We start from the raw sequence: 19,496 nt of genomic DNA, 5'->3' as shown, positions 1-19,496 counted from the left end.
AAGAATACCACCAGGCAGAGGTGAGTAATCAGAAGGAATACAAACTGTTACACACTGCAGAGAATATATCCTAAGCCACTGTTGGGTGAGCAGTTTTAGAATATTCTACTGTCCTCCTGTTCTTGTTCATTTGCACAGAGGACCTTACTTCTTTTCAAACTAACTTCGACAGCTTCCTGGATTTTTTTTTTTTTTTTTTTTTTTGTGATCGTTTCTAAGAAAAAAAAATGGCACGTGTTTTTCTCAGTACGCAAGGTAATAGAATGAGGTTATTATAAACAGGAAGGAGAACCCCACGTTGCACGGACAGAGGAAACTGCTGCCTAGGGGAAAGGTGTCTGGCTTTGGTATTGAGGAGTGTGAAGATTGTGCTTTTGTTAGAGGTGAGCCTCTGCAGGAAACAATGTGATAACCAGCTACTGGGATACTAGAAACCATGGTGCCATAGATTTCTTATTTACATGTCTCTCAGAAGCAGGACTTTTGTTAAATCCTGTCACTAAAGATACATGTTTCCGTAAAGGAACTCCGTGGAAAACCACTTGGCATTTGGGAGGTAGCCTGTGCCAGTTCAATTTATCCGAGTGCTGAACTAGCCTTGAAAATTAATATTTATGCTTTACTCTAGCTAATTCTAAACCGTAAAGTCTATGAGGCAAATAATGAAAAAACTGCCTTCGAGTATCATGTAAATAATTGCCCTAGCCCATGCTACAACTTTGGTTGGCTTTTTGGAAAGTGCACTGAATGGAAACTGGGTTGATCAGGTTCTGGCCCTGACTGGTCCCACTATGGAAGCCCCTGATGGGAAGGCATTTTTTGCTTTTTATCTCTGCTTTATCACCAATGTTAGAATGGAATGCATGACCTCAAGCAAGTGGTTTGACACATTAGAGCTTTATCGGATTGTTAGATGAAGATCTGGGTTTTGGTCCCTGGTTTTCAAAGGGTTCTATGCTTCATGGCTATCACTTGTAAGTTAAAAAGTAAAAAAAAAAAAAAAAAACATGGCACCTAGGTGGCTCAGTTGGTTAAGCATCCGACTCTTTGTTTCAGCTCAGGTCATGATCTCATGGTTTTGTGAGTTTGAGCCCTGTCTTGGGCTCTGTGCTGTCACCGCGGAGCTTTAGGGTTTCTCTCTCTCTCTCTCTCTCTCTCTCTCTCTCTCTCTCTGCCCCCTCTCCTACTCATGATGTCTCTGTCTCTCTCAAATCCATAAACTTAAAAAAAAAAAAAAAAGTAAAACATATTTAATTGTTAAAACATTAATAAACAACAACCACAGCTCAAATGCATCATGGGATTATTTTAACATACTGGAGACTATTAATTCTTGTTAACTCGCACTCCCCAGGTTTTTGTGCAGTGCTTGGGTTAAACCTCCACTTGGTAGAAAACTAGCACTGTGCAACCTGTCTGATGAACCCCTGTTGAATTCCTGTCAACTAATACCAGTCGTATGTTTGATAAATAAATACAAACAAGCTATTCTCTTTATGTTTGAACCTTAAAAAAAAAGAAAATGTACTTGAGAATTTATAGGTCTATGCTACTTTTTGTTCAGTGTTTGGGGATTTTGTCTTTTTACATTTGAATTTATGTAGTCCACTGCTATAAAATTATTCCAAGGAATACAGTCCCATATCATCAGTGTGCTGTATACCACCAAGTCCGGGGCTTGGCTTTGACATTTCTATTCAGTTCGTGCTTTGGCAATTGTGAAATACTTGTGTGGATGGTAAGTGATTTTTGTGCCACCCTTCAAATAAGGCTTCATCTGCCAGACAGGCCTGGGCAGGTCCCCTTCTGGGCAGGGTGAGGGGGGTGGGGGGAATGGTTGCAGGCTTGGTTGAGAGAACTTGTAAATGTGGAAATGTTTGGATGCCTGCCCACCACCACCTTTGAGTTTCCTGAAAATCCATGATCATGTTTTTTAAGCAAATGCTCCAAAGCAAAATTCTCCCACTGGTTACTAGTCAGGGGTGTAATCCTTTTTCTAGAAGATTCTCTTTTCCTTTCCTTGGTTAAGAGAAGAATGGAATATACTTCAATCCCCATTTCTGTAACTTTATCTTCTAACTTCCCACTTGAACAAATAGTCATATAGACTCCTACCAGTTTTGCATCTGACACAAAATCAACTTTATTAAAATGATTTGCTCTCTGGAATTTGGCACTACTCCCTGCTGATTCTTTTTTTTTTTTTTTTTTTTTTTAAGACTACTTTTTTAGAGCAGTTTTGGGTTTATACTAGATTAAGGGGAAGGTGCAGAGATTTCTGGTATACCTTCTATTTCCACACATACCTAGCCTTTGCCATCGTCCTCATCTCCCCTCGGAGTAGTACACATGGTACAACTGATGAATTTATGGATCGTTTGATAGCACATGGTCTGGCATATCTTGGGTGCTCATCGTAAATGTTCAACCCATTTTCTATACACACACGTATGTGAATTTGTTGACATATATGCATAGACATTTTTTGAAAGGATACAAGTCAGACAATCTTAAAGGTTTAAATTTGTTATTGTTTACATGGAGTGGAATGTTACTCCATGGATTTAAGATTATGAGTGAAAGTTGGAAAGTGGTCTTTATTTTTCACTTTTATGCCCTTTTATACTGTTAATTTTTATGCCATCAGTGTGTTAGTGGTACTTTACAGTTGAACAGAGTCCAATAAAATAAAATGATTCTGATTTTCCTAAAGTGATGCATTGGAACACATAGCTTTTAATTTTTTTAAGTTTATTTATATTGAGAGAGAGAATCCCAAGCAGGCTCCACGCTGTCAGTGCAGAGCTCCATGAGGGGCTGGATCCCACAAACTGCAAGATCATGACTTGAGCCAAAATCAAGAGCTGGATGGTTAACTGTCTGAGCCCCCGGAGCCCCCTTAGAACACATAGGTTTTAAAATAAAGATCCTGTGGGGCGTCTGGGTGGTTCAAGTGCAGAGCCTGCTTGGAATTCTGTCTCTCCCTCTCTCTGTCCCTCCCCTGCTTGCTCTCTGTCTCTCTCTCTCTCTCTCAAAAATGAGTGAATAAACTTAAAAAAATTAACAAAATAAAATAAAGATCCTAGAGGATGTCATTGAATCAAATCTTGTAACTGCAAGTTCTAATGCAAGGACATTTTTTAGGTTATTCTTTGCTGTAACGTTAGAAAAGGTGATAGAATTGGATTTAAATATTTTCTGTATGTAGGTACCAACCTAATAGAGAATTATGCAGTATGTTAAAATGTATACAGTGGCCATTACTTAAAGTTAGATTTATAGATATTTTATCTCCATCTGTTTTCCTTATTTTCTCTAAATGTGCAACCATGGGTATATGATGAACTGATCTTATTATCAATTTTTAAGGAATTATTTTCTCTATAAAAAGTATTTTTTCACACCTTATTCAAGTAATCGAGTGGTATGCATTATAATATAAATGGTATGACCATATGTTAATAAGGTAAACAAAGGGTAACATAAAATCATATCTTGATAGATATAGCCCTTCCAAATCATCAACTTGTGAGATTTTATATTTATTCTGTTGATAATTCAGTTGATTGATACGTTTTTTAAAAATATTTATTTTTGAAAGAGAGAGCACAAGCCTGGTGGGGGGGGGGGGGGGGCGGGGGTGGGAAGAGAGAGGGAGACACAGAATCTGAAGGAGGCTCCAGGCTCTGAGCGGTCAGCACAGATCCCGAAGCGGGACTTGAACTCACAAACCATGAGATCATGACCTGAGCCCAAGTTGGATGCTTAACCAACTGAGCCACTCAGGTGCCCCTCAATAAATTGTTCTAAGTTTATTTAAATATTTGTATTTAAGTAATCTCTACACACAATGTGGGACTTGAACTCACAATCCTGATATGAAGAGTCACACATTCTACCAAATGAGCCAGCCAGGCACCCCCTCAATATGTGTTTTAAATTGCTTTTTGAAAAATATTTTCATTGCCTGTATTGAAGGAAAAAAGTAATTTGATAGGAAAATTCTGGAATATATCTTTTTTTAATCAGTTTTTTTTTTTTTTAATGTTTGTTTATTTTGATAGAGTGTATGTACCTACAAGCAGGGGAGAAGCAGAGACAGAGGGAGAGAGAATCCCAAGCAGGCTCCACACTGTCGGCACAGATTCCAACACGAGGCTGACATGGGACTGGATTCCAAGAAGTGTGAGATCATGACCTGAGCCAAAATCAAGAGTCAGATGGTTAACCAACTGAGCCACTCAGGCACCCCTTAATCAGTTATTATGTAGTATTTTGTACTTAGGTGGTTTTTGCTTAGATAAATATTTTCTCGATATATAGAAAAAATGATGGCCTGTTTTATTTAAAAATTTTAGAAGCCTTTTCTGTTTAGGAACCATAATTTTGCCTTTAGGTATTTGTTTTGAATTACTCAAAGCTAGAACTTCTTAGCTTTAAGAACCTCACATCTGGGGCACCCTGGTGGCTCAGTCGGTTAGGCACCCAACTTCGGCTCAGGTCATGATCTCACGGTTCGTGGGTTCAAACCCCCGCCTCGGGCTTTGTGCTGACAACTCAGAGCCTGGATCCTTCTTCAGATTCTGTATCTCCCTCTCTCTTTGCCCCTCCCCCACTTGCACTCTGTCTCTCTCTGTGTCTCAAAATTAAACAAAACACTTAAAAAAAACCCTCACATATTTTGCATACATACACATTTTTTTAATGCTGACTTTACTCTTTCTATGATGGTAATCCTTAATAATAGTTTCTTTCATATCATCCTTCTGAATATCTCCTCAATTAGGACTGTAATATAGAATATTTACTTCCATGGCAGGAATAACATACGTAGTGCAGGGCATTGCTAAGCAGGTCATATAGCTTGCTATGCCAAAGATTTTGTGTAGTCTGTATGTGCAGCAGTATAAAGAACCCTCATTATGATGTTACAGTAAAACCGTTTGGGTGTAATACTGTACATGGGACAAATAGAAAGAAATACATTAACCAGAGTAATGTATTCTAAGGATCTTCAAATCTAGAGTTGGGTTTTATTTTGTTTGTTTGTTTGCTTTTTTACTGGAGTGTGCAATCAATACAGCAGGGTAATTTCCTATATCACAGCTGACCAAATTCTGAAGGATCTGGGAAGTTAGAGTAACTCTCTCTATGGCAAGCTTTATTTCTAAGCAGTCCCCAAAAATACAAAATCCCTGTGTTTTTTAGGTTCTTGGGCTTTTTCAGCTCCCTGAATTACTCTTGTTGCCCACCCTCATTCGCTAAAGCGTGTATGTCTTCCAATGTTTGCCTTTGCTCCTTGGTTCTATAATTACATAGTCACTTTATTTCTGATCCATGTAAAAGGAGGTTGTATACACTTTGCCCCTTTTTTCATCAGAGCATATTTCTTTACAAGATATTTCTCTTAAAGAACCACAGTACAATAGTAAAATTCAATGAATTTATAATAGATACCATACTTACCGCCATAGTCTACACTCCAGTTTCATCAATTACCCCAGTACTATCCTAAATACATTACGTGTGTGTGTGTATAGACACACACACACACACACACACACACACACACACACACATATTATGTATATAATTCCTCACAGTACAGCATGCACTCAAGGATTACATGCTGCATTTAGTAATGTCCTTTTGGTTCTCCTTTAATTTGCTATAGTTCTTTGATTTTTGTTTTTATTTTGTTTTTGTTTTTGTTTTTGAGACATTAACATTTTTGAAGAATACAGGCCAGTTGTTTTGGAGAATGTCCCTAGATGTGCCTTTGTTTCCTCATCATTAGATTCAGATCATGCGTTTTTGTTTGGAATGCCACGCAGATAATATCCTGTTCTAACTGTAAACTGTCTGGAGTCATGTGATGTCTGTTGTCCCTGGGTTAAGGTGTTATCTTGTTGCTGCACTGCAGAGTTAGCATTTTCTTTTTGTAACTGATGTGAAGATGCTTTGAGGCTTTTCGAATATCCTGTTGATCATCAAGCACCTCTACATATGCGCATGCACACACACACACAGTGTGTCAGGGCACTTTTAGCATCCATTGATGATCCTTGCAAGAATCAGTTTTTGGCACAGTGATTTTCTAACTCCATGTTTCCTTCTGTATGTATCCATTGGCATTCTACTGAAAAGAAAACTTACATTTATGTCTAATTACTTCTCTTTCCCTTGTGCACTGATCTGTTTCTTTTAGCTAAAATAAATGAGTCTGGACCTCCAGATTCTTATTTTACTCACTGAGTTATTCTCCATGCTGTTGTTAATTATTTTTGTGGCCACATTGTCTCAGGTGATGTCAGTAGATTGTCCTCAGGATAGTTTTTATGTAGTTTGATCTATTTTTATCTTTCTTTGTTAAAAGCCATTCAGTACTTTCTGACACATGACTTCTGAGTATCATATTGAATCTTCCCTGCTCTAACCTTGGAATCAGTCATTTATCCAAGAGACCTTTGTTCTTTAGTAGGAAATGATATTTAGAGCCTGGGTCATATTTCTCCTTATGCACAGATAATATTATTGCCACACTTTGGGGATTGCTTTAAACTTCAAAAGAGGTTAAAGAGTTTCCATTTAAACATGCAATTTTTCTAATTAAAAAGGTTATGCATTCTTACATTATAGAAAATACAGACAAATAACGGAACAGGAATAAAATGCTCCCTGAACTCTATGCACTCTCTTGACCACGTGTGTTTTGTGTGGCTTAGATTGTATCATGTATATAGAATTTGGTGGGCGTTTAGGTTTTTTTCTGTTTCTACTTAACACATCATTGTTTTCTCCAAGTCCAAAAAATTAAACAGTTGTAGTTTTCAGTCATATACTTTTTATCTTTTCCTTGTGGTCTTTTTATCTCAGTGCTATGATATCCGTAAGTAGAGAAAGTTTGTTCGCTCGCCCTCCTCATTTTCTGCCTCCCTCTTCAATCCCACATTGTTACCTACCCTCCGTCTTCCGCCTGATCATCAGAGGATGCACAATTATCCATGTGGAAAGACAGCAATTAGTATTAAAGACTGTGGCAAGCATTTATTTTGTATACTGATTGCACTTTTGATTTTAGTTATGACAAGCTACTCAGTGATAAATGTGTTTTCTCTAAAATTAACATCAATGTTTGGCAAACAGAAATAAGTCACTCAAGGAAATATCTGCCTGGTTACTGCTGTGGTATGTTTAGATGTATGTGCACAGCTTTTAACTCTGGAGAGCATAAGCTGTCTCTGGTTTTGCTCACAATTTTTTTTTCCTTTTTAGTGTGGGATTTTCCAACCTTGGCACAATTAAAATTTTGGACCAGATAACCCTTTGTTGGGGGGGGGGGGGCTCTCCTGTGCATTGTCCATTATTAGCAGCACCTATTTCCTCTACCTACTAGATTTCAGTAGCATCCGCACTTCCCCAGCATGACAAAAAAACATCTACAGACATTGCCACATGTTCCCTTGCAGAGCACATAATTACACCAGAATGAGATCACTGCTCTAGAATAATGCTTAACACATAATAAGCACCCCCAAAATACAAATTAATATATATTTAAACCACAGCTGCCCAATCTTTGGGCATTTACTTATTTTATGCCACCATTTCCTCTAAATTCTTAGAATTTGTGGTTTGAAATATTGTAGGTATGCAGTCATCACAATACTTTTGCTTGTAGACAAATGTTCTAAGTGTTTTAACTTACCTAGAACAGAGGTTTTGGGGCATTTTGCTATTAAAATACTTTGAAACATTATTTTTGAGAACCTGGTTTTCTAAAAGCCAAAGTGTGCTCTTACAAATGTCTGGTGTGTGTGTGTGTGTGTGTGTGTGTGTGTGTGTGTGTGTGTGTGTGTGTGTGTGTTTGTGTTTCAAAGTGTTGAGAGACTTTAAGAATCACATCAGTAAGATTAGACTATCTGTGATGTTGAATGAATATGCCTGGTTAGTTGTTAAGGGAAGAAGGGAAGGATCTGGGGGAGAGAATCCATCTGGGGAAAGGAGAAGGGCCCAGAGAAGGGAATATGCATGCCCTGAACTACTTCTTACAATCTACGTTAAGCAGAGGACATGAATTGATAGAGTGAAAGCATTTTAGGGTTTTATTCAACTTCCTAAAAGTTTTATAAAATAACTTCACTTAAGAGGAAATAAGTGACATTGCACATTGTCTTTTTTTTTTTTTAATTTTTTAAATTTACATCCAAATTAGTTAGCATATAGTGCACCAATGATTTCAGGAGTAGATTCCTTAGTGCCCCTTACCCATTTAGCCCATCCCCTGTCCCACAACCCCTCCGGCAACCCTCAGTTTGTTCTCCATATTTATGAGTCGCTTCTGTTTTGTCCCCTCCCTGTTTTTATGTTATTTTTATTTCCCTTCCCTTATGTTCATTTGTTTTGTCTCTTAAAGTCCTCATGTGAGTGAAGTCATATAATATTTGTCTTTCTCTGACTCATTTCACTTAGCATAATACCCTCCAGTTCCATCCACGTAGTTGCAAATGGCAAGATTTCATTCTTTTTCATTGCCAAGTAATACTCCATTGTGTATATATACCACATCTTCTTTACCCATTCATCCCTCGATGGACATTTCAGCTCTTTCCATACTTTGGCTGTTATTGATGACACTGCTATAAATATGGGGGTGCATGTGTCCCTTCGAAACAGCACACCTGTATCCTGTGGATAAATGCCTAGTAGTGCAATTGCTGGGTTATAGGGTAGTTCTGTTTTTAGTTTTTTGAGGAACCTCCATACTGTTTTCCAGAGTGGCTGCACCAGCTTGCATTCCCAGACATTACACATTGTCTTAATTTATTTCTCTGAAGAAGTTGTACATTGATACTTAAAATGTGAATTTTAGAATATTTCTATTTTTGCTAAAAGGAAAGCAAAGTATCACCATTCAGAACCAAGGTAGATATGCTAATAAGTGTAAGGCGTGAAATTGTTCTGGAAATATGATAATGAAAATTTTATCATGATGCCTCTATATCATAAAAAGATTTAGGTGAGTAGTAAGCTCTTAGTGGTTTTTTTTCCACAGCACAATTCCTTTGGGTTTTGGTCACTCTTTCCTTGTAAGGTGGTTGCTTAGCACAGTTTAAATTTCCACCATTAATGTCCCTCTGGAGATGGTTGTAAGTTTTTGAGGGGAGAACTATTATTAAGTTTGTACTCTTTAAGAAAGATTATTTTTGTTCTTTCATACCATTAAGGATAAGAGGAAATGGGACATGAATATAATAGTGATATTTAAATTTTTTTTTTTTTACTGTTTATTCATTTTTGAGAGACAGACAGGTGTGAGTGGGGGAGGGGCAGAGAGAGAGGGAGATACAGAATCTGAAACATGAAACAGGCTCCAGGCTCTGAGCTGTCAGCACAGAGCCTGACATGGGCTCCAACTCACAGACCACGAGATCATGATCTGAGCCGATATCAGATGCTTAACCAACTGAGCCACCCAGGTGACCTTGGCCTATATTTCTTTAACGTACTATTTTAGATTTTAGAGGGAAAATGTTTTTGCCATTCACTGTGTAAGAAGACTCAGTACCATGTTTATATGTATGTAACCTGAACCAGTATTAAGTAGAGTGGCATTTGAGTGACTAGTATTTTTGTACTAAAGAAGGGAATATCTGATTTTATTTAGAAACTTTTTTTTTTATAGATAGGCTACTATTTGAAATTTCGTTTTTTTTCTTTTTTCCAATTATTATAAAAACTAAAGCTTACATAGAATGTGCCTGGAGATATAATGAAGAATTCTGTAGAGGCTGGAGATGATTTTGAGTATAGAGGCTGTTTGGTACAAAATCATAAGGACATTTAAAAAGATAATGTTGTTCTTGGCAACAAAGTGTAGTGTTATTGTAGGCATTTATCTGGTCTATTGCTTTAGAATGTTAGTAATTTACACTTTTAGAGAGCAACTTAATTATTTTTGCTTCTTCTGAGATCATTTTTATGAACCCGAATGACTCCTGGACACAACTTTCAGTGAAGGATTTTATGATGTATGTTCCTAGAGTTTTAGCTTTAATGGAAAGGAGAAGAGTTTATAACTTTGGGGAAATTTTTAGTTCATTCTTCTTATGGTACATTATTTCGCTCATTTGGGGTATAGAATAAAAGGTAGTTCTTGAACGTTCCTCCTGAGCACAAAGTGCTTCATGGGAATGTTGCTGTGAAGTGGCAATCACATTGCCAGTTTTGTGTGCTGGTGTTACTGTGCCGTTCCCAAACACTTTATACTTTGGAGATGATGTTGCTGCCTGGTAACTTTTATTATCTTAGAACGGAAAGGCCTTTTTTTTTTTTTTTTCCTTCATACTGTCTCCAGGGTTATTTACTACCCAGAGAGAGTTTCACTTTGAAGTTTGATGGGTTCTTCTTTTCTCACAATAGCCACCAGGTTTTGAAATTTGGGCAAAATGCTCCTCCAAGCCACTTTATTTAAAAACTTCATATTCTTTGTATGTATTTTCACCTTTTTATTAAATTGAAGTGTGTTAGGCTATAATGAATGCTTTAGAACTGGGTTGCCCACCGTAACGACTGGCCACATTGGCTATTTTCATTGTAATTCATGAAAATTAAATTTTAATTCCTCAGTTACACCAGCCACATTTCAAGGGCTCAACAGCTACATGTGTCTAGTAGTTGCCATATTAGACAGTACAGATCTAGAACATTTCCACCATCGCAGACACTCCTGTTGGACGCACTGCATTAGAATGGGGGATGGCAGACTGCAACCCGGGAGCCCAGCCTCATCTACCACTTGTTTTCTGTAAATAAAGTTCTATTGCCATACAGTCACGACCGCCTGTTTACATATTGTCTGTGGCTGCTTTCAGGCTATAACAGCAGAATTGAGTAGTTGAGACAGACCATGTAGCTCACAGAGCCGAAACAATTTTCTTTTATGCCTTTGCAGAAGATTTCCACCCCACTGTCCTGTGTGCATACTCATGATTCTTAAAGGTCAAGTTGTTTTCCCAAACGACTTTTTTTTTTTTTAATGTTTATTTGTTTATATTTGAGAGAGAGAGGGAGACACAGAATCCGAAGCAGGTTCCAGGCTCTGAGCTGTCAGCACAGAGCCACTTGTGGGGCTCAAACCCACGAATCGTGAGATCATGACCTGAGCCGAAGTCAGATGCTCACCCAACTGAGCCACTGAGGCACCCCCTGTGTATGCGTATTCCTAAAGTTGAGGTTGTTTGGATAGCATAGTTATATGTGCATATTAGCAGTGTAACATATTACATAAGGCAGATTATCACACTCCAAATAGTATCCAGACCAGAAGAACAATCGTCGCCTTTTAGGAACAGTAAGAAGTCCTTCTCTGGCAGATCACATTCTTTCCAAAATGAAGGGAATGAAAGAAGGAGAGCACCAGCAAGAGCACATACAACAGGGCAGTCTACTCACGGTGTGCTGGACAACTGGCGGAATTAGTGCACTGTTGGCAAGAGGCCAGTCCATCTGAGTGCTGGCCCATCATCACACTTGGGCCCTGAGTCCTGTTGGGAGCAAGGAATGGAATCTGCGAAGGACCCAGGACAGCTAGAATATTAATAGAGGGAGGTGGGTGAAATTCATCTATTATGTTAAACCTAAAACTCTTTCCATTTAGACTTAAATAGGAATGTATTCAAAAACTGTTTATTTCATGAATAGGGTGCTTAGTTTTGAATTTTGGTTGATTGAATCATTTTAATACTTCACTGTCTTTTTTATCTTGTGGAATATCCAACAAATTTAGTCTCTTAGATGGCAGGTGAAATATTTAAATCCATTTTGTTTTATCATTTTGCATACAGTTTTCTTGAATAATACTATTTTAAACCCTGGAGCTTTTCCATTTTGGGGGACAGCATGAGCTTATTTTTATTTTGTCTGTGTGTTTGGCTTATAGTTTTATATGCATACATATATGCATGCATAGGTTGTACCCCACATAAGTTTTGTCTCTGAGGATTCTGTAAAACTGATTTTAAAATACCTACACATAGACACATACACACATAAGTATGCATTTCTCGTTGTTGTCAAGTTGTAAATTGTAATGCAACCCAATAAAAATAAGCTTTTGATGTTGGCCTAATAGAGCTGTCTTTGTTACTTTTTGTTACTTTCCCAGGTTTAAACTAGCACAGTTTCTTATTCAAAGTGCCCTTGCTTCTGTTTTGCCACAGCTTCAGTGAGTGCCTTATAAAGCCTGACCCTCACTGGAGCAGATTATAATGTAGCGTGGATTGCTAAATTTAGAGAGAAGCCAGACCTCTGCTCTAAATAGTAACAGCTAAGCGATAGAGACTTGCTGCGCAGAATATCTTCATTTAGTCTTTCAATACCAGTAGGTGAGTTTCTGTTTGTGTTTGTTTTAATATTTGCTGTTGTGTTCGTCAAGATCTTTGTATGCTTTTTTGTTTGCATGTTTATTATGTTATCTTCCACATATAGTATATGGAGAGTGTGAATGGTAAGCCCAGGGAACTAGACCACGAAGAAACAAACTTTTGTGTTTAGAACTGAAGAAAGTATAAATATAAATGGAGCTAAAGATTTTTAAAATAGAGTAACTCTGTCGTTGGTAGGCTGGGTTTTGTGGTGATTCCTCATTAGCAGAAAAAGAGCAACAAAATGCAAAGGTAGAGGTAGAGAATTCTGTGAGTTTATCTTCTGGACCTTAAAATAAAACTCTTAGTGAAGGCTCACACTTCAAAAGTATTTTTTTATTGATTACAAAATAGAGACATCTTTGGCAAAGAGTAACTCGTTCCTGCGTGTTCATCTGCTGGAAAAGCTTCTGGCTACCTGGGGTCTATTTTTCTTATATATCAGTATGAGCCCTAAACTCTTTACCAGGTGTTTTTCTTTGCTGGCACAAGAAAACATTTTATGTGATGTTTGTAACGTTTGGGGAGGGGGGTAGAAACTATAAACATGTAAGCGCGCGCCCATTTATCACATGTACCCCCAGTGACCTGTTTGCTAATCCAGAGTGAATCTGCTGAAAATGCCAACGAGGAACTTTCTGAATGAGTTTTGTGGTGAATGTAAATAATGCATGAGAAGCTCTGTTTCTGACTTGTATCAAATAGAGTTTATTGCATTTGTAATTATTTCAGTATGTAGCAGCTGCCCCAAACACCAAGAGCCATCACTTTCTCTGAGCTTGTTCTAGGTTGTACTTCTGTTGAGTTGTAAATGTTTGTGGATTTTATCTCCCCTAGGCGTGCTCCTTGAGGGCACAGAATCTGGCTTAGTCACCTTTATATCACAAAGCATGATATATTAAGTTCACACTATAGTATTAATAAAAATTATCTGTACTGAAACTATAGAAGAAATTTTTGTGTTTGTTACTTTATTTTTTAATCAATTCCACTTAAATTATGATTAAAGTTTTGAGTGATAAGCAGATTGCTTTCTATATGAAGATAGGAGATTTTCTTCTTTTGTTTGTGGAAAGAAGGTTTTGGTGTATAAAGTGAATAATTTTTCCATGTTATTGAAGATTTTTTTTAAACTTTGAGACATAAATAATTCGCTTAAATACTGCAAATTTTCTTGATTGTTTAATAGTGACTTAATCAGAAAAAATCTAAACATTTTCAAATCACAATTTAAAGAAGACCCTTGAAAGGTAATTAAATCATTTGCTTGACATTCTCTTAAATTGTTTGGTCTTCATAATTTCGGCAACCTGGATATATCTTCAGGTTATAATATTAATGCCAGCAAGGTTATTCTTAAGTTGTAAAAGATCTTATGGAGCGGGTTTTTTTTTTTTTACTTTTTTTAAAAGATAATTGATTCTGTTTAAAATTTTCCTTGCAGAGAAAAGCAAAAATTGCATATACTCTCTTTGTAACCAAAAAGTTATGCTTCACACTTTTATTTAACTTGCTTTTTTTCCATTAACACTTTGCCTTGAACATCTTTCCATGTCTGCAACAGCTTATTTAACAAGTATTTACTAAATGCTCACTCTTTACTTACCATTGTGTTAGATGCTAAAGATACTGCTTTTAGTAGAACGGACAAAGTCCCTACTCACCTAGAGGTTGCACCCTCACGGGAGAAGTAGACCGCAGGCAAACCGATAACAGTGGAATGTCAGGTGCTGCTAAAGGCTGTGAAGCAAAGTAAAGCTAGGTAAAAGGAGAAAGAACAGACACCAGTAGTGGGGATGTACAGGTAAGGCCTCTCTGAAAAAGAGGCCCTTGAGTGTGTCAGTGAGGGAACCACCTCAAGGGCTGGGGAGAGATCTTCCCAGAGGAGAGGAAACCTTCTCTGGCACATTGGAAGAAGAAAGAGGGCAGTCTGGCTGGAGCACAGTGAGTGATGGGGAGAGATGCAGGTGTGGGAAACATAATCAGAGAGGTAGCCAGAGCAAGAAATGCAATACATTTAGATTTAACTCATTCTTCTATATAGCTTCATAACATTCCACTTAATGGCTTATGATAACTTATATAACCAGATGACTGTTTATGAGCATTTAACTTTGCATGTTTTTATGCATTCAACAATGCTGCAGCTAAACCTTTACACACACACACACACACACACACACACACACACACACACACACAATATGCATATTTGTGCAGGTAAAATGGTAAATTTCTAGGAAAAGAAATGCTAGACCACACGTTATAACATGTAAATATTTATATTCACCAAATGCTTCCCAAAAGTATTGTGTGGAATTTATTCCCTATGCCAGAGTTTATGTCTGTGGTTTTCCCTATGTCTTTTGTCAACACTGGATATTATTAAACTTTAAAAATTTTTGCCAGTTCAACAGTTAAAACTATACCTTGCTTTGGGGTGCCTGGGTGGTTCAGTTGGTTGAACATATGACTTCAGCTCAGGTCGTGATCTCATGCTTCCCTAGTTTAAACCCCATGTCAGGCTCTGTACTGACAGCTCAGAGCTTGGAGCCTGCTTCAGATTCTGTGTGTCTCCCTCTCTCTCTCTGCCCCACCCCTGCTCACATTCTGTCTCTCTCTCAAAAATAAATAAACATTTGGGGCGCCTGGGTGGCGCAGTCGGTTAAGCGTCCGACTTCAGCCAGGTCACGATCTCGCGCTCCGTGAGTTCGAGCCCCGCGTCGGGCTCTTGGCTGATGGCTCAGAGCCTGGAGCCTGTTTCCGATTCTGTGTCTCCCTCTCTCTCTGCCCCTCCCCCGTTCATGCTGTGTCTCTCTCTGTCCCAAAAATAAATAAACGTTGAAAAAAAAATTTTTTTAAATAAATAAATAAACACTAAAAATTTTTTTTAATTACACCTTGCTTTTTAAAAGTGTATTCAGTATAGGTGAGGTTGAACATATGCTTATTAGCCATACATTTTTGTATGAACTGCTTATTTGAAATATATAATCTTTTTTTCTTTGTTTTCAGAAATTTTATGAATAAGCATCAGAAGCCAGTGCTAACAGGCCAGCGGTTCAAAACTCGGAAAAGGGGTAGGTTGTGCTGCATATTTGTGGGACTGGGGGGCTGAGAGAGTAGGTGAAGTTCTCAGCAAGACAGGAGTTTGGGGAAGGATTAGAATTATCCTTGTTCACACCTAAGCTCACTAGTTCTACTCTCCTGGGCTCTGAATGTAGAATCTGAAGTTCTTCTGCCTCCAAGCCTCGGAAAGGTTACTTAGGTGTCTGACCTCAGACAAGTCATTTAACTTGTCTAAACTTTGTGTCTATCTACAAAATGAGGATGATTCTGTCTGTTCAGGTTTCCTCACTCTCCTGTGAGGCTATGAAGACACTAGATAAACTTTACTATTTTTGACATCAGCATTTATTTTTGAGTTTTGCTTTCTTTGTTGTTTTTAAGGAAATGTTGAAAGTAAAGATGGTAAAACTTAGGAGAGAGGTAATCTAGGGAAGGAGATATTGAGGAGTTTTTACTCTTGAGAATTTAATAGGTCACATTAAATTTATTGCCTAAGTATCTTGAAAACTCAGTATTTTCAAGTGTCTTTTATTGTGGAAAGGTAGTGTCGAACCTGTTTGATGACTGGGAAAATTTCTGTTTGTGTGAATGACTTATTTTTAGGTCACGTTCATCTCCCTACCCTTTCTGCATAAAGAATGGTTTTAAATTTTAAGTGTTTAATCAGTTTGGCATTCTTATACAGAAGTCCTCTTGGACTTAAAAAAAAAAAAAAAAAATAGCTGAGCCATAACCTGATTAGGAAACTGTTTAAAAGGAAACATGGTACAAGATTATTATGTTGACTAACACTAGGATAGTAACTGAAACGTATTTAAGGAAATATCATGTAGAAAGCTAAATGATGGTGGGATATCTCTCTGAAGGCCTCACTACTGATTATGAAACATAATGGCATGTAATGGTATCATGTGCTACATTGTTGAATTGATGACCCATATGTTACGGCTTTGGCATTTCCAGTGTTGAGGTGGCCCCTGAACCTTCCGCTGTCTTGCGTAAGGATGGTGTCTGCATAAGTAGCAAGTCTAGCCTTGCAGAAGAAAAAGAAGTCTCCATGCAATCAATGGAGTGGAAGAGTTCATGAGAGTAGCTAGATAGCCGCGAGGCTGGATTTCTTTGTAGATGCTGCTTGCAAGGAATTCACATTCGTACTGAAACAATGAAACTAAGAAACTGTAAACTAAGCAAAAGGTGGTTATTTTGTACAGTAATTTTTGTCTTGTGCTTTCCCGTTTTCTATTTTTTTTTTTTTCCATCCCTGGCTCATCCCTATAAACTAATACACATATGACCTCAGCCATCTCCTTCTGCTTAGTCCCGTCTTTGTCATATAAATTGTGTCTCCATGATATTTCCCCATTGAAATCTGGACCCTGATATTAACACAAGGTGTTACAGTCAATGTGCCTTCCTTCTCTCATTGTTTAAAGCAGTCAATGAGGGGAAAATGATGTGGATGATTTCAGAAGCATTTCATCAGTAAGGAACGATATAGTTCAGAAAGCTAATTATAGTTAAGGTATTGTTGGGCCTGGTAATGTGATAATAGCTAATATATGTCCAACTGTGAGGTGCAGAAAGGTTTGCCATCGCCTGCCCACTGGGGGAACATGTTAATCTCAGACCTGGATCTCCAGCTTTATTCGTGGGACGCTGATTCACGGTAACTGAGCTTAAAAGCCAAGAGAGGGCCCAAGGGTGTATTGCACAACAGCAGGCGTGATTCAACAAGTCAACTGGCCCTTAGAGTCAGTCTTCAGTTTTAAGCCAGAAAGGTTTTCTCTAAATCTGAGCTGGTTTATCTCTGATTCATTTAGTGGGCAAGATTGTGCCTGTGTCTTACCGCTGCTGGAATACTCAGAGCTACCCAGAAATGTATATTATTTGCCATTGATGTGGATTCATATAACTCAGATCTATTGGGGATTTAAGCACTTGAGCTATTTTGTGCCTGCTGGTTGGAAATTTTAAAAAAAAAAAAAAAAATGGAGTCAACCTCAATTTCTGCTCTTCATAATAGTGAATTGCATCCTGATGATTTATCGTGCTTTGGCTTTTCTTTTGCTCTTATGATAGGGCTGACTTCAGATAAATGGCTGGCAGTTTTGTAGAGGTAAGGAAAAAAATCTAGTGAGGCTATCTCAAGGTCATTTTGCTAGGCTGTCTTCTGAAGGTCTGTCTTCAATTTGAAATTGTTTTCTAACAAAGCTAATAATGCTCTTCCATGCCAAGTCAGGGAAACAAAACTATTTTTATTGTCTAAGATCAAAATTAAACATTATGATGCAACACATCATTTAGAAATCCATTCAGACTCTTTTCCTTTATAAAATATGCACATCTTGTTTATGATACTTTCTTCAAAGAGATTATGTTTTCTAGTATGACTTGTGGGAATTTGAAATGATGGAATTTCTCCCCTGAGCCATTGTTATGCTTAGCTAAATGAAATAGTTAATGACTGAACTCTCCTCTTTATAAATTTTGTAGAGAAATTGGATTAAAATTACTGAAAATAGGAGAGAAAAAAAAATAACCAACTACAGGCAACCAGAGTGACCACATACTCCATTTCATCTGTGTTGACAGTTTTAAACACTCTTAGATTTTCAGTAAGTGTTAGCGACTAAGCTGGTAAATGTTCAAATGTTGAACTCTGTGTGTGTGTGTGTTTGTGTGTGTGTGTGTATGCACATAGGTAGAAAACCCATGATAGTTCTTCCTCATTTATTATAACTAAGTGACACTCAAAAAGGGATGTAAGTTATACTATTTATCACTTAATTAACAGGTAGGAAAAGTGTTATATTAACCAGTTACCATGGTTTCCAGTGAAAGCATTGTGTTTAGATAACTTACGGACATATTTGAGCATCAGAAATAGACCTGTTTCTCGGTGTCAGTACAAGGGCCAGCATGACTAACTCTGTAGTGTCACACTTCTGATTCACCAACACAGTATAAATTTGAGACCCTAATTATATACTTCCCGCTTCTAGGGAGGTTTGACCTGTCAAATGGAAACTCAAGGAGTAATAGCATATTTTCATTAGGATTTTGTTAGTTTTTTTGCTAGACTTTCCTCATGTGAAGTACAAATTACACGCAATGTTGTTTCGGATAAAAAAGAACCTTTGGGTAAAATGTCATGTTTCCCCAAACGTTCGTCAGGGTTGTGGCCATTTTCTTGTTGGGGAATTTTGTATTCCACTGGGTGGGCATTTTATCTCAGCAGATGGGAGTTGCTTTTCAGCCTACAAAAGAATGATTAATCCTTTCATGCCATCACGATTTCTTTAGATTCCCGAGCTACAAGGGATCATCTTGACCTACTGCGTTATTGCTCACTGTTGAAGTATCTTCGGCCGTGACCTGCTGTCTCCCTCCTTTTACTTTCCTCTTCCTTGGCAAATCTCTTAGGAAAATAAAACCGAAATGAAGGGCTTTGTGCAGACACAAGTTTTTAAGTTGTCTCTTAGATTCAAAACAAAGCCCTCTGCATGAATTCTTAGCATAGTCTAGATTTTTACCTGTGTACCAGCTTTCATTTTCCACTGCTTCAAATTAATAATTTTCAAATCATCAAAGTCTGTTCTGCCACCTGAGTCAACATCCAAATGTGTCGTAGTGCCACTGCAGGAATGGCGTCAGTTGATTTTGAAAGCTGGTTACAAGACAGTAAACAACTTGTGGAGTCTTTTCTTCTCATGTTCTCATATTACAAGGAAAGAAAACTTTCTCTCCCAAGTGGAAAGGAGAATTACCTTTTGGTAAATCTGGACCCTGAGTGGGGGGGTGAAGTTTCCCTTGCTTGCCAGTGAGTTCCTCGTGTGCAGTCATGATGCCCCCTCTAACAGCCTCTCATAATCTATTCCTGTGGAGTTCCCATTCTCTTCCTCCCCCTCTACAAAACAAGACCTTAATTATGTATATGTATATATATATATATATATATATATATATATATATGTATATATATATATATATATATATATTTTT

General features: G+C 37.7%; 1 protein-coding gene across 3 annotated transcripts in view; it reads left to right on the top strand.

Annotated features, from left to right (window-relative positions):
• BZW2 (basic leucine zipper and W2 domains 2) overlaps positions 1 to 19,496 on the top strand; it is a 63,736-nt gene that overhangs the window by 7,608 nt on the left and 36,632 nt on the right. The window contains exons 1-2 of one of the 3 annotated variants that reach the window (XM_025929456.2): positions 12,300 to 12,386; positions 15,441 to 15,505. The exons of 1 other annotated variant lie outside the window; for it this stretch is intronic. In XM_025929456.2, the coding sequence (XP_025785241.1) occupies positions 15,448 to 15,505 (58 nt within the window). In that variant the 5' untranslated portion in view covers positions 12,300 to 12,386; positions 15,441 to 15,447. Of the gene's footprint in view, positions 1 to 12,299; positions 12,387 to 15,440; positions 15,506 to 19,496 lie in introns of those variants that run through there. One more of the 3 variants, XM_086694906.1, reaches the window with a different exon arrangement.

This window comes from Puma concolor, chromosome A2 (assembly GCF_028749965.1).
Source record: "Puma concolor isolate L17-30 chromosome A2, mPumCon1.1.hap2, whole genome shotgun sequence".
In the NCBI taxonomy this organism is placed as follows: domain Eukaryota; kingdom Metazoa; phylum Chordata; class Mammalia; order Carnivora; family Felidae; genus Puma; species Puma concolor.
Note: the sequence above shows the minus strand (reverse complement) of the source record. Positions and strands in the feature narration are given on the sequence as shown.